This window comes from Chiloscyllium plagiosum, chromosome 24 (assembly GCF_004010195.1).
Source record: "Chiloscyllium plagiosum isolate BGI_BamShark_2017 chromosome 24, ASM401019v2, whole genome shotgun sequence".
NCBI classification, from domain to species: domain Eukaryota; kingdom Metazoa; phylum Chordata; class Chondrichthyes; order Orectolobiformes; family Hemiscylliidae; genus Chiloscyllium; species Chiloscyllium plagiosum.
In genome coordinates this window covers 52,293,667-52,320,958 of record NC_057733.1, presented here as the reverse complement: position 1 = coordinate 52,320,958, position 27,292 = coordinate 52,293,667, and the positions used below count along the sequence as shown (strand labels likewise).

At 41.1% G+C, this 27,292-nt stretch overlaps 1 protein-coding gene across 6 annotated transcripts in view; it reads right to left on the bottom strand.

Annotated features, from left to right (window-relative positions):
- Window positions 1–27,292, bottom strand: part of crlf3 (cytokine receptor-like factor 3) — an 88,674-nt gene that overhangs the window by 27,714 nt on the left and 33,668 nt on the right. For 3 of the 6 annotated variants that reach the window (XM_043715125.1, XM_043715124.1, XM_043715126.1), the window contains exons 2-4: window positions 12,211–12,345; window positions 1,456–1,663; window positions 1,203–1,287 (exon numbers count right to left, since the gene is read on the bottom strand). In XM_043715125.1, the coding sequence (XP_043571060.1) occupies window positions 1,203–1,287; window positions 1,456–1,663; window positions 12,211–12,333 (416 nt within the window). In that variant the 5' untranslated portion in view covers window positions 12,334–12,345. Of the gene's footprint in view, window positions 1–1,202; window positions 1,288–1,455; window positions 1,664–12,210; window positions 12,346–17,813; window positions 17,858–27,292 lie in introns of those variants that run through there. The other 3 variants (XM_043715128.1, XM_043715123.1, XM_043715127.1) reach the window with 2 other exon arrangements.

The window sequence follows — 27,292 nt, the reverse complement described above, 5'->3', positions numbered from 1 at the left end:
CAGGAAGGGCATAATTGCTCCAGATAGAGTGCAGAGAAGATTTACCATAATGTTGCCAGGGCTAGAAAATTGTAGCTACGAGGAGAGGTAAGAAAGATTGTGGTTGTTTTCCTTGGAACAGGGATGTGCGACATGATTGAGGTATACAAAATTGCGAGAGGTAGAGATAAAGTATACAGGAGGAATCTGTTTTTCATGGCAGAGTGTTCAAAAATCAGAAGTCGTAAATTCAAGTTAAGTGGTAGAAGAATTGTAGGAGTAAGAAAATAAACATTGTTTTACACAGAGGATGGTGTGTGTCTGGAATTTGCTGCTGGAGTTGATTGCGGAGGCATAGGCCCTAACCTCTTTCAAAAAGTACCTGGATCTGCATATTAAGTGCTGTAACCTTCAGGGATATGGGGCATGTGCAGGAAGATGGAATTAGAAAGGGCATCTGGGTGCCTTTGGTTCAAAATGGACAACATGGGTCATATGACTGCCTTCTGTGTTGTATCATTTCTATGGTTCTAATAAACCTTTTCTTCAGTGATGGAAAAATGACATCCCACAATAATGTGATAGCTCTTAACAGAAGGGCTTGCTCAGACAGCAGAGAGATTGACATTAAATGCGAGCCCTATCATTGACACGCTCCTCCCACGTATGATTAACAACAAACCGGAGGAGTCACTGAGCCCGTGACATCCTTAGTTTTCTGCACTTTTGGTCCCATCCTTCACCTTTATGGCCATGCACTCCATTTCATTTGAATGTCTCCCACTACCCTGATGTACCTTTTCCTGCAAGTAGCTGCTCCCAATCCACTTCGGTCAGATCCTGTCTTATCTTATTAAAATTGGCCTTTCCCCAATTCAAAAGGTGGTTGTCCTTGTCAATAATTACTTTAAGTCATACTGAATTATGGTTGCCATATGAAAATGCTCCCCCACTGCCACAATGACCATTTGTCTGGGTCTGTTCACTAAAATTAGGTCCAGCCCTGCTCTCTCTCTTAAGGACTTTCCATATGTTGACTTATAAAGCTCTCCTGCCGTTGGCCCCCTCTAAATCTTTCACCCCTTATCTATCCCAATACCGGCTCAGTTGAAATCCCCTCGTAGTATTATCCTATTATTTATACATGTTATTTTGTCTGTTTGTTTATTCTTCACTCACCTTTAAGAGGGAGAGAGAAATAACTCAAACAGAAAAATACTGACCTGTCAAGTTGGATTTGCAAAGCTTTTTTAGTGAAGTTTCCAAGTTTCTCCTCTTGTGCTGTTCCACAGCACACAGCAACCTCTCCTATAAAATAGTAAAAGAATCATCTGCTTAGGAGCATCTGCAAGGCAGTCCCTTAAATTCAAAATTTTTGTCCATTTCCATTCTGCCTTTATCATAAAACTTTCAATGCCCACTAAGCCTTGGTTAACGCTCATGTTTTGATAGGCATTTGGGCATTAATGGTCTTACCTTCTCGAAGTAGCTCATCTGCTGTGTTCACACCATGCTCGATTAACTTCTGACAGTCGTCAAGGGGCTTGATGCTCTCCTGCTCAATTTTATCCACTTCTTGGAGCAACATCACTAACCGTTCATCCAGCAGCTTGGTCAACCTGGCCTTCAAGTCATTAAAGTGATTCTTCAAAACATCACGTGTCTGCACTGCACTTTCAGTGATCTGTAAGGAAAAACCAAACTCAGCAACATGACAAAAGAGAGACAGATCTGCAGTCATCATAAATGGAATCTCGATTGCAACATGGGTTTGCACAGGCGAACGATGCTTTCTGATAATGTATCTGCATAACAGTATTCCCATTAAAAGCTTCTCCCATAATTATTTATTATTAAATACTAACTTCCACATTAAAATATCGTTCTGCTTTTCTCTTTAGATGCTGCCACATCTACAGTGTATTGCAGCTTCTGCAGTAGTTTGCTTTTTTTTTTTGCTAAGTTCCACATTACCTGTCTATACCTGTTTCAGTTCGTCAGCTGCTGAAACCCTTATCCATGTCTTTATGTCTCAATTATGCTTGCCTTGCTATCTTCCCACCTTGCACCCAGTTATCTTTAATTCATCTAAAATTCTGCAGTGAGTCCTGCACACCCATCATTCAATGTTCGTCGATCTCATTGGCTTATGATCTGGCAACATCTTGATTTTAAAATTCTTATCCTTGATTTCAAAGAACTTTCAAAAATTGATTTGAGTACACTGTTTGCAGGTAAAGGAATGTCTGATAAGTGGGAGGCTTTCAAAAGTGTGATAACAAGAGTTCAGAGCTAATATGTTCCTGTCAGAGTGCAAGGTAAGGCTGGTAGGAATAGGGAACAATGGATGAATAAAGATATTGAGGTTCTAATCAAGAATAAAAAAAAATCACATTAGATAATAGGTTCAAATGAATTTCTTGAACAGAATAAAGAGAGTGTAGAGGCATTCTTAAGAGGGAGATCAGGAAGAAAAAGAGGGAATAGGAGATGGACTCAACAGATAAGGTTAAAGATGATCCAAAATGATTCTACAAGCATATCAAGAGCAAAGCAGCAACTTGAGGGAGAGTAGGGCCCCTTAAAGATCAAAGTCATTGTCTTTGCGTTGAACGTCAAGAGATGGGAGAGATATTAAATAAATATTTTGTCAGTTTTTACGGTGGAGAAAGAAATGGAGCTAGAGAACTTGGGAACATAATTATTGATGTTATAAAAAGAGTTCACATTACAGAAAGAAAGTGCTAGAAGTCTTAGAAAATATAAAGGTGGATAATTCTACAGGACCTGATCAAGTATATCCCAGGACATTGAGGGAAGTTAAGGAAGAAGTTGCGGGGCCCCTGGCAGAAATATTTGTATCATCTACAACTACAGGCGAGGTGCCAGATGACTTGAGAGTGGCTAATGCGCCTTTGTTTAAACGAGGGATGTAAGGAGAAGCTTGGGAACTATAGATGATAGTCTGAGTTTGGTGGTGGGCAAGCCTTTGGAGATGCTTCTTAAAGATAGGACTTGTATGCATTTGGAGGGGCAAGGAACAATTAGAGACAGTCAGCATGGTTGCGTGTGAGGGAAACATGTTTGAGTTTTCTGAGGTAACTAAGACTGAGGGAAAAGTGGTAGATGTTGTTTACTTGAACTTTAGTAAAGTCTTTGACAAGGTTCCACACGGTAGACTAATTAGTAAAGTTAGATCAGATGGATTTTGGGGTGAGTTTACCAATTTGATACAAAGTTGGCTTAACAGCAGGAGCAGAAAGTGAGGATTGCAGATGCTGGACATCAGAGCTGAAAAATGTGTTGCTGGAAAAGCGCAGCAGGTCAGGCAGCATCAAAGGAGCAGGAGAATCGACCTTTCGGGCATAAGCCCTTCTTCAGGAATGGGGAGAAAATTCAGAAATCTGAAGTGCAAAGGGACTTGGGAGTTCTAGTCCAGGTTTCTCTTAAGGTAAACTTGCAGGTTGAGTCGGTGGTTAGGAAGTTAAATACAATGCCATCATTCATCTCAAGGACTAGGATAGAAAAGCAGGGATGTATTTTTGAGACTTTATAAGGCTCTGGTCAGGCAACATTTAGAGTATTGTGAACAATTCTGGACCCCATATCTCAGGAAAGATGCACTGGCCCTGCAGCGGGTCCAGAGGAGGTTCACAGGACTGATCCCAGGAATGAACAACTTAAAACATGACGAACGTTTGAGGATATCCTCTAAGGTCATCCCTCAGCTTCCAATGTTCCAGGGAAAACAGCCCCAGACTATTCAGCCCCTCCCTATAGCTCAAATCCTCCAACCCTGGCTACATCCTTAAATAACTTTTCTTAACCCTTTCAAGTTTCACAACATCTTTCCAATAGCAAGGAGACCAGAATTGCACACAATATTCCAAAAGAGGCCGAACCTATGCCCTGCACAGCCGCAACGACCTCCCAACTCCTACACTCAATGCACTGACCAATAAAGGGAAGCATACCAAAAACCTTCTTCACTATCCTATCTACCTGTCACTCCAATTTCAAGGAGCTATGAACCTGTACTCCAAGATCTCTTTACTCCCCAGGATCTTAATATCAAGTGTATTAGTCCTGCTCTGATTTGCCTTTCCAAAATGCAGCACCTCACATTTATCTAAATTAAACTCCATCTCCTCGACCCATTAGCCCATCTGATCAAGATCCCGTTATAGTCTGAGGTAACCTTCTTCGCTGCCACGACACGTCCAATTTTGGTGTCATTTGCAAACTTACTAACTAGACCTCTTGTGCTCAAATCAAAATCATTCCTGAAGGGCTTATGCCTGAAACGTCGATTCTCCTGCTCCTCGGATGCTGCCTGGCCTGCTGGGTTTTTCCAGCACCACATTTTTCAACTCTGGTACTCCAGAATCTGCAGTCCTCACTTTCTCCTCAAAATCATTTATGTAAATACAAAAAGTAGTGGACTCTGCACTGATCCTTGTGACACTCCACTGAGTCACAGGCCTCCAGTCTGATCAACAACCCTCCACCCTGATCAACAACCCTCCACCATCACCACCACCCTCTGTCTTCTACCTCTAAGCCAGTTCTGTATCCAAATGGCTAGTTCTCCCTGTATTCCATGAGATCTAACCTTGGTAACCAGTCTCATGGGGAACCTTGTCGAACGCCTTCTGAAGTCCATATAAATCACATCCACCGCTCTGCCCTCATCAATCCTCTTTGTTACTTCTTGAAAAAATTCAATCAAGTTTGTGAGACATAATTTCCCACGCACAAAGCCATGTTGACTATCCCTAATCAGTCCTTGCCTTTCCAAATACATGTAAATCCTGTCCCACAGGATTCACTCCAACAACTTGCTCACCATCGATGTGAGGTTCACCAGTCTATAGGTCCCTGGCTTTTCCTTACCACCTTAAGTAGTGGCACTACGTTAACCAGTCTCCAGTCTTCCGGCACCTCACCTGTGACTATCAATGATACAAATATTTCATCGAGGGGCCCAGCAATCACTTCCCTCGCTTTCCACTGAGTACACCTGATCAAGTAATGGTGATTTATCCAACTTTATGTATTTTAAGACATCCAGCAGATCCTCCTCTGTAACATGGGCACTTAAGATGTCACCATTTATTTCCCCACATTCTATATCTTCCATGTCCTTCTCCACTGTAAACACTGATGCAAAATGCTCATTGATTATCCCCCACATCATCTGCGGTTCCGCACACAGGCAAGCCTTGCACATCTTGGAGGGGTCCTATTGTCTCCTTTGTTACTCTTTTGTCCTTAACATATTTATAAATTTCTTTAGATTCTGCTTAACTTTATTTGTCAAAGCTATCTCACGTCCCCTATTTGCCCTCCTGATTTTCTCTTATGTATACTCCTACTGCCTTTGTCCAAGGCTGGAATCGAACCTGGGAGCCTCACGCTATGAGGCAGCAGTGCTAACCATGAACCACCGTGCCGCCCTTTGTAGAACATTTTCCTCTCGTGACTGTCCTTGCTTTATGTTATTTTCTCTTTTTTTTTTAATCTATTCTTGGAACACTCCTCATATCTTCAACAATGAAAACTGATAGGGAGGGTGGGAGGGTGGGAGAGAGATGGAACGGAAACTAAAAACAGATAATTGTCAGAGGGGAGTTTGGAGGCAGCTTGGGCTGGTGGGCAAGTGCAAGGGTAGAAAGCAGCTGAGGGGACTGATTGGATTGTCTCAAACTTTGTGACATAGAACTCCATGAACTTCTTGCACCTCAAACAAAACCAACAGTGTTAAAGATATTAAAAAAGATTTGTGCACATAAAGTTGATATGAGTTTTAATCACAATATGAATCCTATAACTGGGTTGGTGTTTATTAAATCAGCAAAACCAATCCCTGATAAAAATGGTTCAGTCTTGGATGTAATGAACCACTGAATCCAATTGCTGCTTAAGTTGTGAACTCCCTAATGTCTTTGTAGGGTGGATGAATGAGCAAATTTCTTTCCAAAGACTGGACAAATGATGGTCTCCAGTGTGAACATGCTGGTGTTTCAGCAGGTTGGAAGAGGTCCTGAATCTCTTCCCACACTGGGGGAATGGGATCGGCTGGGACTTTTTTCACTGAAGTGTCAGAGGTTGAGGGGTGACCTTATAGAGGGGTATGGAAAAGGTGAATGGCAGATGTCTTTTCGCAACAGGACATATTTTTAAGTTGAGAGGAGAAGGCTTTAAAAAGAAATGAGGAGCAGCTTTTTTTAAATACAGAGTGGTTCATATGTGGAATGAGCTTCTAGCAGAAGTGGTGGATAACATTTAGATGAGTACATGAATAAAAGTTTGGAGGGATACAGGCTAAGTGCAGGCAGATGGGACTAGTTTAGTTTAGGATTATGGTTGGCATTGACTGGCTGGATCAAAGGGTCTATTTCTGTGCAAAGTAGCCTCATATCTTACCTCTGTAAGCTTCTCCTGCCCCACTGTGATAAATAACCATCCTCCTCCTATTTTCACCTCTCCTGCAGCTTCAATTTCAAGGCCATTATCAGTGGACCAATTATCTTCAACTGTGGCTCTGGAATTCTCTCCCTAATCTTTCCCATTTAGTCTCTCTCTTAGATTAGATTACCTACAGAGTGGAAATAGGCCCTTTGGCCCAACAAGTCCACACCGACCCTCCAAAGAGCAACCTATCCCTCTTCTTTTGAGGATGTTTCCTAAAACCTCTGGCCAAGCTTATGGCCAAATATCTCCCATGCTTTAATGTAAATTTAAATATTTCTTAAACACTTGGAAACATTTTCCTAGGTTTAAAAAGCACTTGGTAAATGCAAATTGTTGTTAGCTTTCTGGGTAAATGTATTGCCTGATGTGGTACTAAGGAAAGTTCCAACTTTAATTCTCAATGTATGTTGGTTTAGACGATCTCGGGCCAGAAAACTATTTTGTCACAACATGGCTAATGAGAGGAGAAAAAAATGCACTTCCTGTTTAGCATATTGAGGTGTGCTTGTGAACCGGACAGGTGAGTAACTTCAACTACAGGGAGATGGGCACCTGAACAAAGATCTGGAGAGCAACTAGTGATCATCTGAATATTACGAATGGAAGGGAAGGAGAAAAGGGGCTGACACATTGACTGCACACATTGAAGAATAGAAATAATCCAAACTCTCCATGAAACAAAAGTTCATTAAGTGTTCAATACCTGGAAATTTAAACAAAAAACTGGTCTCCGCTCACTACACGTCTTAAAGGAGTTGTTCAGAAAGTCAATTCTTAAATGACATGCACCATCTTCACTGGACCAACATCACAGTACAGTTGAAAACATGAACACCTGTATTTTAGATAAAAGGTCTGATACCTTTTCCTTTACAGGAAGTGTAATGTTGGACTCCACAGCTCCGAAAAGGAAAATAACTTGCTTCAGAGCCAATGAAGTAGATTTAAAACATAGTCACTGTTGTAAAGTAGGAAACGCAACAATCAATTTGCACACAGCAAGTTCCCAAAAGCAGCAATGCCACAGAGATTAGAACATTTATTTTGTCTTAATATTGCGGGATAATTATTGACCAGTAAACTACAGTTTATATTTGTACAGTGCCTTTGACATAACAGCCCATGAATCATAATCAGATTGCTGTTCTCTACCAATGTTACTGCAACTAGACACTGCTTCGTGTCTTTTGGTGGATCTCAAGTGGACTTCTATCGAAAAATGAATCATACAATCACACAAGAATTCCATCACAACATTGTAGCAGCAGGGGAGAGGAGAGCCCCTATCAAACCCCTTTTACGCAGTGGCTGGTGTAAGGCAAATTTGAAAGTGGCCAGTGTGGATATTAGAAATGGGTGAATGGGCAAGGTCAGTACAGTAGAATTACATTAAATGGATGAGGTGGGAGGTTAATCAGGTTTTATTGAGGGAATAGTAAGGGTCATCAAGGAAGGATTAGAGCGAGAGGGATTGTGGGTGTCAATTGTATAGTTCAAAGTTTGTATAGTTACCCAGGGGTTAGAGGAGGTTTTTAATCAATATGACATATCCTAGCTAACAATTCAGTAAATACCTCAGATCTGTCTGAGGCCTCCAACCGTAACTCAGACTTTTGCAGGTTGCCCCAGAGAGCAAAAAAATGTTTGGAAATTCACTCATCCTGGTCCCACAGAGGTCAGCATAATTAGGACTTCCAATGCACATCTCTATTGTATGTTAGGTCTCTGAGGATCCATTGTACAAAAGACTTTTACCAATAAAATATCAAAAGGTACTTAACAAGAGTATCAAAACGTCTGACACCAAGACACAGAAATATTAATATGATGACTTAGAAGCATGGTCAAAGACAGATTTTAAGAAGCATCTGAATGAAGACAGACAGCGGGACCATCAGCTGATGAGATTAACCCTGTATCTAAAAACTATATTTCAGCACAAGTCAGAACTTTTATAATTCAAGGGTGGGGAGAGACCAAGGTTTGGGAAAGTGTGAGTGACTATGATTTACGTTAACGCCTCCATCAACCCCAGCATTCCTGGCAAAGCATAATTGCAGTTATTTTAGTGAAGTCACTAACTTGTTCCACCCACTCAACAAGTGCTTTGAATGATGTGTGCACTTTTCAAATTTCAACATGTTTGCGATAGGATGTGATGCAACAAGCCACAAAAGTCTTTTGAATCCTTATCTCTACTACCAATTTGTCCAGTAGACAGTTACAATAAAACAGGAAGTAGTTTAAGAGAAACTTGTGTTTCCTTTTTAGGTGAATTCCACTATCTGTTGTTGGTGTTACTTTATATGCAACATGAACAAAGGCTTTGAATTAAACAAAATTACCCTGCACAGTCATACACAAAAAATAAGACTGAGTACATTCCTTGCCTGGGATTTAACCACGGCATGTTTCCATTCAAGCATCTACCCTCTCCGTCAACTTAATTCAACATGAAAAAAAAATGATTAACAAGTTGAAGTTTTTTTAAAAACTGAATTGTGCACAAACAATATGGGGGCAAGAGAGAGAGGCTGAGGGAGTTATTAATATCTTCAGGGAACCTCTTGAAAGAAAAGGCACATTTGGGTTGAAGCAGTCCTGTACAGCTTTAATTAATGCAAGAAAACAGCCCTTACTATTTTGTTTTGTAATTTGAGTATAATCCTGAGCTATGAACACACAATTCATAAATTTAACTCCCATTTGGGGAGTCAATTCTGTCAAAATGGTGATTCAGCGGCTGGTCTAACGAGCTCACTAACTTCTTTCGGAGAAGGGAATCTGTCACCACTATCTGGTCTGGGCTCCATGTAACTCCAGTTCCACAATATTATTGATTTTTAAAATCAAGACAGAAAGGAATTCACAATAAAGGGAGCCTTGCCAGTGTCACCCATACTGGAGGGAGACTGAACAAATCCTCTGTTTACTTGCCCAGCTCAGTTTCATTTGCCGTTTCGTAAAGTGGAGTAGTAAGATGGCTAAACAGACTGCAGCAAGCTGCATGTGCTTTCAGTTACATAAAAGATATTTAGAGTGGGCTCCAACAAATAACCAGGGGTCACATTAACTTTGCAAGTGTTCCCAAATAGTAAGCATCAGACACTTCCTTTCATATTCATAATGTGGCGTTTCCAGAATAAGACAATGCACATATCAGACTTTGCTGGACTCAAATCAAAAGCTGTATATTCTGCTGCATCAGGTCAAAGCTGCAGACTACGATAATATCTGAATACTGTCTCAGCAACTGTACACTTAAATTGCAAGTTTTCACCTTACTTGCAGTGGCATTTTCAGGTCTGGGTCCCATTCAGTCAGCGCATTTTCATGGGATTCAAGTCTTTATTTCCTGGACATAATGGTCACAGTACAAAACATCCTTCAACTTGGCTACTTTACTAAAGATGGCTAGTACATTATGAAAACAGATACTGGCTTAGCAGGAAGAGTTCCTCTTAGGTTGGGGCTGAGGCACATGGTTGAGGAAACACAAGGAGTGAGCTTTGCATCCAGCTGACTACAGCATTTTTCTTTGAATCCCAACTCCTATACTCAACGCACTGACCATTAAAGTGGTATCAAACAACATCTTCACTACAATATCTACCTGTGACTCCATTTTCAAGCAATTGTGAACCTGCAGTCCAAGGTCTGTTTGTGTGGCAACACTCCCCAAGACCCTACCATTGAGTGTATAAGTCCTGCCCTGATTTGCCTTAACAAAATGCAACACCTCACATTTATTTAAATTAAACTCCATCTGCCATTCCTTGACCCGTCAGCCCATTTGATCAAGGTCTTGTTGTACTCAAAGATAACCTTCTTCACTGTTCACTACAACACCAAGTTTGGTGTCATCTCCAAAATTACTAACCATTCCTTCGATATTCACATCCAAATCATTTATGCAAATGATAAAAAGCATTGGACCCAGCACCAATCCTTGCAGCACATTAGTGGTTGCAGGCGTGCAGTCTGAAAAACAACCCTCTGGCACTACACACTGTCTCTTATCTTCAAGATAATTTGATATCCAAATGGTGAGCTCTCCCTGGATTCCATGTGATCTAATCTTGCTAACTAGTCTGCCATACGAAACCTTGTCAAACGCCTTGCTGAAGTCCATATAGACAACGTCCACCACTCCACCTTCATCAATCTTCCTTGTCACTTCTGCAAAAAACTCAATCAAGTTAGTCAGACACAATTTCCCAAAGTCAAAAGCCATGTTAACTATTCCAAATCAGTCCTTACCTTGCCAAACACATGTAGATCCTATCCCTCAGAACCCCCTCCAGCAACTTATCCAACAGTGACATCGGGGTCACCGACTTATAGTTCTTACTTTTCCTCATCACCTTCCTTAAATAATGGCACCACATTAGCCATCTTCCAGTCTTTCAACACCTTACCCACTGCTACCAGTGATTAAAATATCTCCGTAAGGAGCTCTGCAGAGTTCTGGGAAACACCTGACCAGGTCACACCTTTATGCGTTTTAAGACATCTAACACCACCTTCTCTGATATGGACACTCCAATACATTATTTCTTTCTCCAAGTTCTTTAGCTTCCATATCCTTCTCAGTAAATATAGAGACAAAATACTCATTTAGCACCTCACCTATCTTCTGTGTAAACGGTTTTAAAGCAAAGATAGTTTTTTTTAAACTGTGAAGGAATTAAGGGATATAGTGAGAGCACGGGTAAGTGTAGAGCATGGTGCTGGAAAAGAACAGGAGGTCAGGCAACATCTGAGGAGCAGGAAAATCAACGTTTCAGGCAAAAGCCCTTCATCAGGAATGAGGCTGAGCGCCTCAGGGATGGAAAGATAAATGGGAGGGAGGGGGTGGGGCTGAGGGGGAAGGTAGCTAAGAGTGCAATAAGTGAATGGAGATGGGGGTAATGGTGATAGGTTGGAGGAGAGGGTGCAGAAGATATGTGGGAAGCAAGATGGACTGGTCATGAGGGTGGTGCTGAACTGGAAGGTTGGAACTGAGATAAGGTGGGGGGGGGGGGCGGGAAATGAGGAAACTGGTGAAATCCACATCAATGCCATGGGGTTGGAGGGTCCTGAGGCGGAAGACAAGGCATTCTTCCTCCAGGCCTCTGGTGGTAAGGGAGTGGTGATGGAGGAGTCCAGGACCTGCATGTCCTCAGCAGAGTGGGAGGGGGAGTTGAAGTGTTCAGACACAGGGTAGTGGGGTTGGTTGGTGCAGGTGTCCCAGAGAAATTCTCTGAAGCGCTGTGCGAGTAGATATTCATACTGATCACATGTAGAGGAGACCACATCGGGAGCAACGGATACAGTAAGTGGGATGAATGGCCTAATTTCTGTTCCTAAGTCTTATGGTCTTAAATGTGAACAATGCAGCAATGTAGGAAACACCTCACTGCTGCATCAGAACCCTGGAACCCCCATGCAAACAGTACCACAGGAGGAGATTTCTGTCACACAGATTATGACAATTCAAGAAGGAGCAGTTCATCACCTTAAAGCGCAAGTAGAAATGGTCAAGAAATCCTGCCTTGCCATTGATGTCTATGTCCCAGTTTATCCAATATGCAACTGACCATTCATGTCACAATCATTTGATGACTCTTGCTGTGCACAATTTGGTTACAAAACAATTGTGACTGTACTTCAGATTACAAAATCATTGACTGTGAAGTGTATTGGAATGTCTCAAGATTACCTGAAAGGTAAACGCAGTTCTTCCGTGAATGAAAGATCACCAGTAAAATAACTGACCTGTTTTCTTGCTTGATTTAGTCCTTGTAACCGTTGTTCCAGCTCATCCTTATAGCTCTTTGCTGCTTCGATACTCTCCTTGGCTTCTTGAAGGAGATCAGTCTGAACCTCAATCTCCATCATTGTATTTTTTTCCTATCAAAATTGAGAAACTCTGCCATCAGTTAGCCCTTCACAAATGTTTACAAGACCTAACTTAAGTCAACACCAATTACTCACTTTAATTATCTTTCAGAAAGTAAGCAATCTGAAATGTTAACTATTTATCTCTCCACAGAGGTTATCTGTCAAGAGAGTTTCCAACACTATTTTTCTTTCAACCAATATTTACTTGTTCAATATCTAGAAAATAGATTAGCTGGCACTAGATTAATACTTACAAAATAATAATTCACTGCAATCTTATGCTTTTACATCAGCCACTGAAGATGGGCAGATGTAATGTTTTTACCCGTGGTAGCCTGTTTATAGGCTCTCTCAAAAACTAAGATGGATGTCAATGAAACCCAGTAGATGGATTGTGTAGCTAAAGGAAGAATGAAATTGTTTTCAGCAAAGGCACAAAATCACTTTTGTAAAAAAATGATCCATTAACATATGGTGACAGGACAAATTAACTTCATCAGTAACCATGTTGTAGATTGCTGCCGGTGTTATGTAGAACTTGTTACAATAACATGGCCTTGTACGTGGGAAATCATGTCTCACAAACCTGGTTGAGTTTTTTGAAGTAGTAACAAAGATGACTGATGAGGGCAGAGTAGTGGATGTGATCTATATGGACTTCAGTAAGGCATTCGACAAGGTTCCACATGGGAGACTGGTTACCAAGCTTAGATCTCATGGAATACCAGGAAAACTAGCCATTTGGATACAGAACTGGCTCAAAAGGCTGTAAAGAGGGTGGTGGTGGAGGGCTCCTTTTCAGACTGGAGGCCTATGACCAGTGGAGTGCCACAAGGATCAGTACTGGGTCCTCCACTTTTCATCATTTACATAAATGATTCGGATGTGAGCATAAGAGGTATAGCTAGTCAGTTTGCAGATGACACCAAAATTGGAGGTGTAGTGGACAGTGAAGGAGGTTACCTCAGATTACAATGGGATCTTGATCAGATGGGCCAATGGGCTGAGTAGTGGCAGATGGAGTTTAATTTAGATAAATGTGGGGTTGCTGCATTTTGGGAAAGCAAATCTCAGCAGGACTTATACACTTAATGGCAAGGTCCCAGGGAGTGTTGCTGGAAAGAGAGATCTTGGAGTGCAGGTTCACAAGCTTCTTGAAAGTGGAGTCGCAGGTAGATAGGATAGTGAAGGCAGCTTTTGGTATGCTTTCCTTTATTGGTCAGAGTATTGAGTACAGGTGTTGGGAGGTCATGTTGCAGCTGTATAGGACATTGCATGCAAATCTGGTCTCCTTCCTATCAGAAAGATGTTGTGAAACTTGAAAGGGTTCAGAAAAGATTTACAAGGATGTTGCCAGGGTTGGATCATTTGAATACCGGGAGAGGTTGAACAGGCTGGGGCTGTTTTCCCTGGAGCGTTAGAGGCTGAGGGGTGGCCCTATAGAGGTTTATAAAATCATGAGGGGCATGGATAGGGTAAACAGACAAAATCTCTTCCCTGGGGTGGGGGAGTCCAGAACTAGAGGGCATAGGTTTAGGGTGAGGGGGGAAAGACATAAAAGAGACCTGAGGGGCATTTTTTTCACACAGAGGGTGGTATGTGCATGGAATGAGCTGCCAGAGAAAGTGGTGGAGGCTGGTGCGATTGCAATGCTTAAAAGGCATCTGGATGGGATATGAATAGGGACCGGGTGCTGGCAGGTGGGACGAGATTGGTTTGGAATATCTGGTCAGCATGGACGAGTTGGACTGAAGGGTCTGTTTCCGTGTTGTACATCTATGACTCTGAGCTATCAAAATGTGAGCAAAGCTTTCAGAGCAGATTGTTGAATGCAGATTGGACTGAAGCTCCCTTCAGATATGGAATCTCAACAAAAAAAAAGCTTTTTTTTTCCAGCTTTGTTGTTACAGAGCATCAATCAGGCAAGGAAGAGCTGCACAATTATGAGTACGGCATGGTGGAGGTATTTGCTCTACTGAATGTCCTCTTCACTTATTTTGCTAATTAATTCACATTGCAAACAACAAAGCAATTAATATTGCTAGCAATAACAAGATTACAAGTAGAGACTGTAGTTATTTTAATCAAAAACCTGTTTGGACACGTGGGAACTGTTTGGCCATGACTCAGAACTTCTGGCCCCTCACCACTGTGCAATAAAACCCTTTAAAATCAGCACCATTTGGCCACACTGTCATGTTTGTATGTGTTATGACACATCAGAAGCAGCGGAGACTTGAACCTGGATGCTCTGGCCGAGAGGTAGAAACACTGCCACCGTACCAAAAAACCCTCAAGTTTGACTATATATATTCGTAACTAAGTTGTTCATATATGTTAGAATCCAAAGAGACTCTACAAGTACAACAAGTGTAACAAGGCAACTAGAGAGGGTGCAGGGCTGTCTTTGTGCTGAACCTCAGAAAATCGGAGAGATATCAAATGAATATTTTGTATCGGTTTTTACTGCAGACAGAGACATGGAGCTGGAGAACTCAGGGAAATGAAGACTGATGTTTTGAGAACAGTTCACATTACAGAAGAGGAGATACTGTAGTGTTAAAAGTTTAAATTGGAATATCTCTCTGGACATTAAAGGCTTAAACTGCATTGACTGAACATTCTGAAAGTGGGTAGGGATGACATTCATGCAGGAATGCGGATGACTCCCACTCCATTTAGACAGTCATTTGCTACTACTCCTCTACTATTATCAAATTAAACCATCATTCAGTGCCTTGCATTCAGAAACACTTTCATAGTAATCCCCTGAAGCTAGGACATATCACATCTACATTATCTTGGGGAATCACTGAGTCAGGAAATGGTCTGCATAACAATTCCCCAGGATTAGGGTATTTACATTTGCATCATCTTGGAGGATGATCTCATCCTACCATTGTACCTGGGGTAACGTGACAGAAAGTGGTCTGTGACTGTGAGGGAGTGGCCAGAGTATCTGTACGCATTACCAACTGACCTGTATAAAGGGGATGTGTTTGTCCTGGAAAAACATATAAATAGAAAGCAGGAGACAACAGCTTCGCTTCACTTGGAGGTCGCCACTGATGATGTTACCAAGCCAGGTAATGTAACGTCTGGATATCAAACCTACAGCTCAGCGAGCAAACCTACACCCCTGATTCTAGAACGTAGGATTTACTTGCATTTGGAGAGGCAAAACTTGATTAAGGATAGTCAGCATGGTTTTGTGCAAGGAAAACCATGTCTCAAAAAACTTGATAGTTTGTTTGAGGAAGTTACCAAAAAGATTCATGAAGGCAGAGCAGTAGATATTGTTTACTTGGACTTTATTAAATTGAGTTTTGAGAAGATTTGCAGCTCAGGTTGATGTTCTGGATGTCGGTTTGCTGGCTGAGCTGGAAGGTTCATTTCCAGACGTTTCATCACCCTAACATCTTCAGTGGGCCTCAGGCAAAGCACTGATGTGTTTGGGTTTCTTTGGGTTGGGGGTTTTCTACCACCCCCGGAGAAAAAGAACAGGAAGTGACATCACAACAGGAAATGGTATCACCAACCCAAACATGTAAATAGAAACATGGTTTTGTGTGGGGGAGATCGTGCCTTACCAACTTAATAGAGTTCTTCGAGGAAGTGACCAAGTTGTTAGATGAAGGAAGGGCTGTTGATGTCATATACATGGACTTTAGTAAAGCGTTTGATAAGGTTCTCCATTGTAGACTAATGGAGAAAGTGAAGTCACATGATGTGGAGGGTGATCTAGCTAGGTGGATAAAGAACTGGTTGAGCAACAGGAGACAGTAGTAGTTGAAGGAAGCTTCTTGAAACGGAGAAAGGTGACCAGTGGTGTTCCACAGGGGTTGGTGTTGGGGCCACTTGTTTGTAACATACATAAGTGATCTAGAAGAGGCCACTGTTGGTATGATCAGCAAGTTTACAGATGACATGAAGATTGGTGGAGTAGCAGAAAATACAGGAGGATATAGATAGACTGGAGAGTTGGATGGAAAAGTGGCAGATGGCTTTCAATCCAGACCAATGTGAGGTGATGCATTTAGGCAATTCTAATTCTCAAGCGAATTATACAATGAATGGAAGAACCTTGAGAAAAGTTGATGGGCAGAGAGATCTGGGAGTGCAGGTCCATTGTACCCTGAAGGTTGCTGCACAGGCGAATAGAGTGGTCAAGAAGGTATATAGTATGCTTGCCTTCATTGGACGGGGTATTGAGTTTAAGAGCTGGCAAGTCATGTTAAAATTGTACAAGACATTGGTTCGGCCACATTTAGAATACAGTGTACAGTTCTGGGTGCCACATTACCAAAAGGATGTGGACGCTTTGGAGAGGGTGCAGAGAAGGTTTACGAAGATGTTGCCTGGAATGGAAGGTGCTAGCTATGAAAAAAGGTTGAGGAGGTTAGGTTTATTTTCATGAGAAAAATTGAGTTTGAGAGGGGACCTGATTGAGGTTTACCAAATCATGAAGGGTATAGACAGGGTGGATAGAGACAAGCTTTTTCCCGGGGTAAATACACGCGGCAAGTACTTCACACAGAGGGTGGTGGGCGTTTGGAATGCGTTGCCAGCAGAGATGATAGAGGCAGGCACAGTAGATTCATTTAAGATGCGTCTGGACAGATGCAAGAGTAGGTGGGGAGCAGAGGGATACAGATGCTTAGGAATTGACCGACAGGTTTAGACAGTACATTTGGATCAGCTCAGGCTTGAAGGACTGAAGGGCCTGTTCCTAGGCTGGAAATTTTCTTCGTTGTTTGAAAGCTGGAATTATCAGCTGTGCTTCACCTGAGGCCTACTGAAGATGTTTAATAAAGCCTTTGCCAAAGTTCTGCATGGTAGACCAATTAGTCAAGTTAGATCACATGGGATTCAGGGTAAGCTTGCCGATTGGATACATAATTGGCTTAACGGCAAAAGACAGAGCGGTGGTAGAAGGTTGCTTTTTGGACTACAGGCCTGTTACTGACAGTGTTCCATAGGGATCACTGCTGGGTCCTCTATTGTTTGTCATTTATATAAATGATTTGGATGAGAATATAGAAGTCAAGGTTAGTAAGTTTGCAGCAGACACCAAAATTGGTGGCATCATAGACAGTGAAGGAGGTTACTAGGAGGAAGTGAAGTCTGCAGATGCAGAAGAGTCAGTTGAAAAGTGCGGCGCTGGAAAAGCACAGCAGGTCAGACAGCATCCTAGGAGCAGGACAGTCAACATTTCATGCATAAGCCCTTCAGAAGGAATTACAAAGAGATCTTGATCAAATGGGGCACTGGACTGAAAAGTGGCAGCTGGAGTTCAATTTAGAGCAATACAGGCTATTGCATCCTGGGACAACAAACAGGGGCAGAACTTATACAATTAATGGTAGGACATTGGATAGCGTTGTAGAACACAGACACCTCAGGGTTCAAGTATATAATTCTTTGAAGCTTGCATCACATATAGACAGGGTGGTTCAGACAACATTTAGCATGCTTGCCTTCATTGCACAGTCCTTTTGACTTTAGCAGTTGGGACGTTATGTTAAGATTGTACAGGATGTTGGTGAGGCCTCTTCTGGAATTCTGTGTCCAGTTCTGGTCACCCTGCTAGAACAAGAATAAAGTTAAAAATCACAACACCAGATTATAGTCCAACAGGTTTATTTGGAAGCACTAGCTTTCGGAGCACTGCTCCTTCATCAACCTCCACAGCCACCTGAAGGAGCAATGCGCCAGAATAAACCCATTAGACTACAACCTGGTGTTGTGTTATTTTTAATCTTTTTCCACCCCTGTCCAACACCAGCGTTTCCAAGTCATAACTTGAGGGGGTTCTGAAAAGATTTGCCAGGATGTTGATAGATATGGGAGGTCAGAGTTGAAAAGAAAGGCTGGATAGGCAGGGACATCTTTCACTGGAATGTAGTACGTTGAGAGGTGACCTTACACAGGTTTACAAAATTATAAAGGGAATAGGTAGTGTTAATGATAGATTTTTCTTCCTAGGATGGGGGATTTCAAAACTAGGGGACATATGAAAGGTGACAGGAGAGAGATTTAAAAAAGACAGAAAAGGGCAAAGACAGAGGGTGATTCACACATGGATCGAACTTCCTAAGGAAGTGGTGGATGCGTGCATAGTTACAATGTTTAAAAGACACTAATGTAAGAACACACACTTATGTAAGTGAATAGGAAACATTTGGCGGGATAAGGGCCAGAAACAGGAAGGTGGGACTAGTTTAGTTTGGGATTATGTTTGGCATGGACGGTTGGACGAAAGTGTCTGTTTCCATGCTGTATGACTCCATGACTCTAGGACATGGTAATCTGATCCATCAAGGGTAATTGTATAATTACTTGGAATAAATAAAGTTTCAACGTTAGAATAGGACTCAAGTGAATTTAGTTTGCTGGGTGACATCGCTTGGATAAGTATAAATAATTAAAACAAGAACAAAGAACCAGCATAGTTAAAACAATTTACATAAGAACTAGGAGCAGAAGTAGGCCATCTGGCCCTTCAAGCCTGCTCCGCTATTCAATAAGATCATGGCTGATCTTTTCGTGAACTCAGCTCCACTTACCCACACTCTCACCATATCACTTAATTCCTTTATTGTTCAATAAAATATCTATCTTAGCTTTAAAAAAAACATTTGCTGAAGTAGCGTCTACACATCGCTATGACTCTATGACTATAACTACGTCACTGGGCAAGGAATTCCATAGATTAACAACCCTCTGGGTGAAGAAGTTCCTTCTCAATTCAGTACTAAATCTGCTACCCCTAATTGAGGTTATGCCCTCTTGTTCTAGTTTCACCTGCCAGTAGAAACATCCTCTCTACTATCTTATGTATTCTCTTCATAATTTTGTGTTTTAAGGGACTGAGATGTTAAAGGGTTAATTTTTCTGCTGACCTGCAGGAAATTGGATGTCCCAGGGTTAGGGTGGTATGTTTCTGCCTTGCAGGTAGAATGAAAAAAATTTACATTGCCATCTCCTACTATTCAGAGTAAATTTATATTGTTGTTATTTCCTATTCAGAATTAATAAGAACATTGCAGTTAAAATTCTGACCACACCCTGCAGTTTGAAAAAAAGATTTACACCAGATTTTGCCATTAAGGAATAATCTACACTACATTATTTCTGGAAATAATCAAATCACTACATTATGTCTTGAGTGGCATGTGACTACATGTGAATGGCTGAGGATTGTCTTGTGGGCATTACTAACTGATGTAAAATTGTGTGTAAAGGAAGAACTGAACCCTTTGTTCAGAGAGATCTCTTGACACTTCTTCACACGCATTGGAAAGTCTGTTAAGGGCGGAGTGAAGTGGATAGATGGAAAAGGAGATAGGCAGGTAGGACAAGTCCGGACAAGTCATGGGGACAATGCTGAGCTGGAAGTTTGGAACTAGGGCGAGGTGGGGGAAGGGGAAATGAGGAAACTGTTGAAGTCCACATTGATGCCCTGGGGTTGAACACCTGCACCAATCAACCACACCGCCCTGTAGCCCAACATTTCAACTCCCCCTCCCACTCTGCTGAGGACATGGAGGTCCTGGGCCTCCTTCACTGCCGCTCCCTCACCACCAGACGCCTGGAGGAAGAACGCCTCATCTTCCGCCTCGGAACACTTCAACCTACCTTGTCCTACCTGCCTATCTTCTTTTCCACCTATCCACTCTCCTCTCTGACCTATCACCTTCATCCCCTCCCCCACTCACCTATTGTACTCGATGCTACTTTCTCCCCACCCCCACTCTCCTCTAGCTTATCTCTCCATGCTTCAGGCTCTCTGCCTTTATTCCTGATTAAGGGCTTTTGCCCAAACGTCGATTTTACTGCTCCTCGGATGCTGCCTGAACTGCTGTGCTCTTCCAGCACCACTAATCCAGATTATGACAATGTGTCTATCAAGACCCAGATTTGTTACCGAAATACTATGTGATACTCTTTGCTGGCTTAAGTTTTAGTTTTCTGTGTTCACTGTGTATGGTCAAAATTGGAAGATGCTAATAACGCCAGTCAACCTTGCAAGGGTTGAACCTGTTGAAAAATGTAAGTCAAAGCCATACTAAGGACTTCCAGCATTTTTTAAAACCCAAGAAGAATGACGACGAGATACAACAGCATTGTCTTTATTCAGGGAATAAGGAGTGAATTGGCAGATTGGTTGTAATTACAGGGAACTAGTTTTATTTCGCAGAGAGTGTGGGGGTGAAACCCAAAATCCTTTTAAGTAACTGCTCTGCCTTATTTGAATCAGGATCTCAGTTTAATGTGCTTTGTGGACGATATATTCGGGCAGATTTTGTTTTTACATTATTATACAACATTGGGTCCTTTTAAAAATTATCAAATGTGTAACCTTAAAACAAATTGATTGAGGGCCTTGACCCCCTGATTTGCTTGAAATTCTACAATACCTGTTTCAAAAAAAAACAATTGTGTTAGTGGTCATGCTTTAGCCAGATGAGGGTATTGTTTTAAAATATTTTTGCTGCTTTTTTTAAATGCAGTGTTCACAAAAAGAGTGCATTTTAATTTTGACGTTTTGTTCAGATTTGAGAGAATATTAGAACTTGAGGCTGAGCTGTTTTGAGTGCTGTTGAATTATTGTTAAGACTTCATTGGCCCCCTTCATACTGCAAATTCAAATAATGTTGATCTCTACCAAAGCTGTACATTTACTGGTCTGTACCCACTGTAATTCTGACTGTTTTATTTGGGAAGTTAAATTTACAATGTCAGTTTGGCAGCAAACACACATTCTAATTAAAAACACTGATCATGAAACTTAAAAAAATTAGGACCATTTTTGTCATTAATATCAAGCCTTTGAACTATATCAGAAGTTAGAGTTAATATGTGGCAATGGTTATTGTTTGCTTTAACGGAGAAATTATAGTTTCCATTTGGAGAACATATTTTAATATATTCTGCATTTATTTCCCATGAATATTTGAGATTTAAATCTGAACTGAAACTGCCTCTTCAATGGCTAAAGCACAGGAAACATTGTTTTCTTGCTGTTCCAGATTCATGACAGCTTTCACATGAGTCAAGTATTAATTTGTCAAAGGAAAATCATTTGGAATAACCTGAACACTGTCCCCGAGGGTTTGATTTTAGGACCATTGATTGTTATTTATAAATGACTGAATTGTTTAGGCAATACAATTTAGAAGTTTATGGATTGTACAAAACTTATGACATAAATAGTGAAACTCATCTCTACAGTTTCTCCATTCACAGGTAAATCATGCTTTCGGACCACCGCCTGCCCCTCCACAACCTGATCCAACTGATTCGAGCAGCTCCCCAGTCATGAGCACGAAAAGTGAATAAGCCAACAACGGTGAAGAGGAGGCCCATACACTTTTTGAGAGTGGACCTTCTATGGATATTAAACTACGTGAGCTTTACCTTTTCTTTTGATCATTTAAAGGATATGAACATTCACTGATCAAGCTAACATCTAAACAGCCAGTTGGCTTTGTTACATTTGACAGCAGAGCCGGAGTAGAAGCAGCAAAGAATGCTGAATTCACCTTCCCTGCTGCTGCAGCTGCCGTACTTCACACTCATACTTCAGATGGAGGATACCAGTGGATCTCCACAAGGATAGAAGTCTTGTCAGTTTTGTTAAGTATTTAACTGCCCTTATCCAATAATTCAGATTTCTCCATAGAGTGGTGTGCAACAGACTGGATTTTGTTTTCAGGTTGGACTTTACTGAAGGAGATTTTGGATAACTGACTCGTTTCCACTCAACTTGGAGGGAGTGGAGTTGTCACTAAGGACTGTGGATTTAAGAACTTTACTGGTGAATGTTTTTTTCTACATGAGAGGATCCTACCTACTACATGGGCTAGTAATTTTTAATGTTATAATCATTGTATGTTGTGTGTCAATAACTTAAATACTGACTGTATGATACTTATGAATAAGCTGATATGGAAGCTGAAAAATGCACTTTTTGTTATCATGAAATGATGAAAAGGAGGGAATGAGATGTTAAAGGATTAAACTTGTTCTGCTGAACTGCAAGAAATTTGATGTCCCGGGTATGTTTCTCTGTCTTGCAGGTAGAATGTAAAAAACTACATTACCATCTCTTACTATTCAGAGTAAATTTACATTGTCATTTCCTATTCAGAATTAAGAAGAACATTGCAGTTGAATAAAAAAATGATTTACACCAGATTTTGCCATTAGGGAAAAGTCTACATCACATTATTTCTGAAAATAATCAAATCACTACATTGTGTCTTGAGTGGCATGTGACTATGGGGGAGTGGCAGGGGGTTGTCTTGGGGACATTACTGACTATGATGTAAAATTTTGTATAAGGGAGCTTTGTTCAGAGAGCTCTCTTGACACTGCTTCGCAAGCATTGCGAAGAATGTTAAAAAGGTTCCTCCAAAGCTTGTACTTACTTAATAAATTTTAGCTGTTCGGAACATTGGGGCACAGACAGCCTCACACATGGCACCTCACACCTTCAATACATTATCTGGGCCAACATGACACCTATTGTTAAAGTTCACTTGAGAATGTGACTTAAAATTCTGGAATTTACATATGGCAGAACTGAAACCAACATGCCCATTCTAAAACATGAGAGACTTAAACAATCCAGGTCTTTTTCAATACACAATTTCAGTTAAATGACACTATAAATGTTTGCTATAAATTCTGTGTCTTATGATCTTATACCACGTGACAAAGGAGCAGCGTTCCAAAAGCTAGTGCTTCAAAATAAACCTGGTGTTGATATATTTTTGGCTGTTCACAGAAGTTAGCATATTGCAGTTGCATCAAATGTGTAAGAATCTCAAAGAAAAAGAACCTAACAGGATGATGGTACAATTGTAAGAAAAAGTGAAGCAATCTGTGGATTATAGTGAATAAATCTATGGCAATAATCACTTCAATACCCGGACGGACGGACAAGTTTTGATTGTACTGATTAGGTAAGAAAGAAAGAAAGATAGATCACTGATGAACAACAAATAGATACAGACAAATTAGCAAGTTAGAAGTCTGACACCTGAGGGGATCTCTTCACCCAAAGGAAAACATTGTGCAATATTAGGGAAGGGCATTAAAGCAGACAAGACAAAAGGAGGAAAGAACAAAACAGATGTAATGAAAAGCCAAATACCAATTTTTTAAAAAAAATTCAGCCAAGTCACATTATTCATCCAGACACCATGGAAATAGACCCTTCAGTCCAACTAGTCCACACATACCATAGTCCCAAACTAAACTACTCCTGCTTAGAAGCTTTTGGCCCATTTCCCTCCAAACCGTTCCGATTCATGTACTTATCCAAATGTCTTTTAAAATGTTGCAACTGTACCTGCAACCACCTCTGGCACTTTTTAAAATAGTTCTCTTCTCACCTTAAAAATATGCCCCAAGTTTTGAATTCTTCCACTCGCAGGATAAAGCCCTTGCTATTCACCTTAATGCCTGTCATGATTTTATAAACCTCGAAGGTCACCCCTTATTCACTTATGCTCCAGTAAAAACTGTCCCAGCCTTTCTTTATAACTCAAATCCTCCATTCCCAGCAATTTGATCTTTTCTGAACCCTCTCCAATTTGATAATAGGAGAAAGTGAGAGCTGCAGATGCTGGAGATCAGAGCTGAAAATGTGTTGCTGGAAAAGCGCAACAGGCCAGGCAGCATCCAAGGAGCAGGGGAATCGACATTTCGGGCATAAGCCCTTTCCTGCTCTATTCTCCTGCTCCTTGGATGCTGCCTGACCTGCTGCGCTTTTCCAGCAACACATTTTCAGCCCTGATCTCCAACATCTGCAGTCCTCACTTTCTCCTAGAAGATTTTAACCTACTGCGAATCCTCTTGCAAGGATGCCTTCCTTGAAGAAGCTCTCTTCCTCCCATTCCTGAAGAAGGGCCCATGCCCAAAACGTCGATTCTCTTGCTCCTTGGATGCTGCCTGACCTGCTGCGCTTTTCCAATTTGATAATATCCTTCCTATAGCAAGACGACCAGGAAAGCATAGAGTACTCCTGAAGAGTCCTCACCAATGCGCTGTACAACGTCAACATGACATCCCAACTCCTATACTCAATGGAGTAAGCAACAAAGGCAGGCGGGTTAAGTGCCTTCTTAATCACCCTGTCTATGTCTGACACAAACTTCAAGGAATTATGTACCTGAACTCTTACACCTCTGTCTGACAACACTACCCAGGGCCCTAACATTAGTTGTATACATCCTACCCTAATTTGTTTTACCAAAATGTAAAATCACATTTATCCAAATTAAACATCTACCAACTCTCAGCCCATGGACCCAATTGATCCAGATCTTTGTTATCTTCGATAACCTTCTTCTTCACCATCCACTATACCAATTGAGGTGTCATCTGCAAACTTACTAACCATGCCACCCATTCCCGCATCCAAATCATTTACATAAATGACAAACAAAAGATGGACCTAAAACTGACCTAAAGCTCATCCGAAATGCCATGTAATCTAACTTGACTAAGGACGTACTGAAGTCCACATAAACAACATCCATACTTTGCTCTCAGTAATCTTCTTGGTTATTTGCTCAAAAACTCAAGTTTGAGAGACATTTACCTCGCACAAACCATCCAGACTATCCCTAATTAATCCTGGTCAACAAATGCATAGGAGAAAGTGAGGACTGCAGAGTCAAAATGTGTGGTGCTGGAAAAGCACAGCCGGTCAGACAGCATCCAAAGAGCAGGACAGTCCAAGTTTTAAGCAAAAGCTTGTCATCAGGAATGTTCGCAATGTATGTAAATCCTATCTTTCAGGATCACCTCCAACAACTTACCAACTACCAATGTCAGGCTCACAGGCCTATATAGTTCCCAGGCTTCTCTCTACAGCCTTTCTTAAATAAAGGCATAACATTAGCCACCCTCCAGTCTTCTAGCACCTCACATAGTTATAAATGATACAAAACACTTCTGCTAAGGGCTCTGCAATTTCTTCTCAACGTTCCGACAACGGCCTGAAATAGACTTCATGCATTTGAACAGTGAAGGTCAATGGGACAAATGTCATAACTCAGCTAGCTGATGTCTTTAAAGACGTCAATTTCCCAGCTGAAATCCCAGGATAACCAAGTGAATGGATAATAGCTGACTTTGCCTGTCCTGCAAGCACAATAGCTGGAAGACCAAGCATCCCAACTAAGTTCAAACCAGCAATTATCAGGTTTCCATTGTAAAGAGGTGTCATCCAGATTTAAAATGTTCTCTCTCCACAGCTGCTGCCAGATCAGACTTTGTCTGGTATTGTATGTTTCTTTCAGATACAACATCTTGGAGCTTCCTTATTCTTTATAATTGTAGCTTTCATTGTGAATGCTCTGACTAGATATTCAAACCCACTATACTTGCACACCGTGCAAGTAATAATCTTTCACCATATTTAAATATCACAATACCACAATGGAAAATGCAAGCCACATTTTCTTTGCCACAGTAGATACTATAAATACCACTTTATATTTTACTCCTGCCAAAAACTTAAATAAAATCTTTCAAAATTTCACTTATTAGGTAATGTAATGCACTACAGATAGAGGTCCTGCCTCAAAATACAGCTCATTGCAGAGAATGACATGCAGCAGGTCCCATCCCCAAGGTCAAATACAACTTTTGCTGCTTTTTTCCAAAATAACTTTCTTGATATTATAAAGATTAATAATTATCTAATGCACAAGGATTTGGTGAAAGTGGACTCCACCCAGATTTTCCAGTCAATTTCTAAATTGGGGAGATCATGATAAAACATTCACATTTAAAAATGCCAATATTTAAGCCATCTTTTCACAGGAGATAAAATGGCTCATGCCTACCCGTGCAGGGTAAGAATTTTAGAAATCCAATAGCACTATGCTGAAGAAAAACAGAGGCATGCTCCCCAGTGTCCAAGAGAATTTTAATCCCTCAACCACATCACTTAACCAGCAACCATCAATCATATTGTGGTTTGTGGGAGCTTGCTGTGAGAAAACTGGCTGCCACATTTCCAGTATTATAAACAGTGATTACACTTCAAACACATTGATTGTAAAGGGTCCTGGATGGGCAGGTAAAAGTTGGAGGGGGGTCTGAATGTCATGAAAGGCATCAAGTCATTCTCTATTATTAATGCAACTCCAAAGCATTCTTAGAAATCTAGGAAAATTGACACAAATATTATCAAGATACTTTGGGAATTTATTGTGGTCTGCAATCAGACGTCAGCTGCCTATCAGAAAAAAACAGAATGAATCATTCCTACCAATTGTGTTTTTCCAAACCCAGAGCCAAAATAGAGGTACAGCAGTCAGTGTTATATGATCTCGACATAATTTTTGAGTTTTTAGTTACAATAGTGAAGAGCAATCAAGCCTAATCACCCATCTTGTTCATGTATGTCCTTCAGGGAAGGAAACTAACAACTTTATCCGGTCTGCCAGACATGTGGCTCCAGACCCATAGCAACATGGACAGCTCTTAACTCCCCGCTTGGCAAGTAGGATGGACAATAAATGTGAGCCTAGCCAGTGATGCCGTCATCCTGTGAATGAATTTTTTAAAACACCCACAATAATTCTCAGCATTCTGGGAATGCTCTGGAACTACATCAATAATAAATACATAGATTTGTTTAGCATAATTTACCACCTTGTTTCTGCCTTTGGAAACTAAATACTTGATCTTTGAAAATTTGAATCTCCTTTTTATATTAGTGTGGAAAGATTCATATGAAATAAAATGTATTTTATAGAACATAGAAGAATACAGCGCAGTACAGGCCCTTTGGCCCTTGATGTTGCGCCGATCCAAGCCCACCTAACCTACACTAGCCCACTATCCTCCATATGCCTATCCAATGCACGTTTAAATGCCCATAATGAAGGAGAGTCCACCACTGCTACTGGCAAGGCATTCCATGAACTCA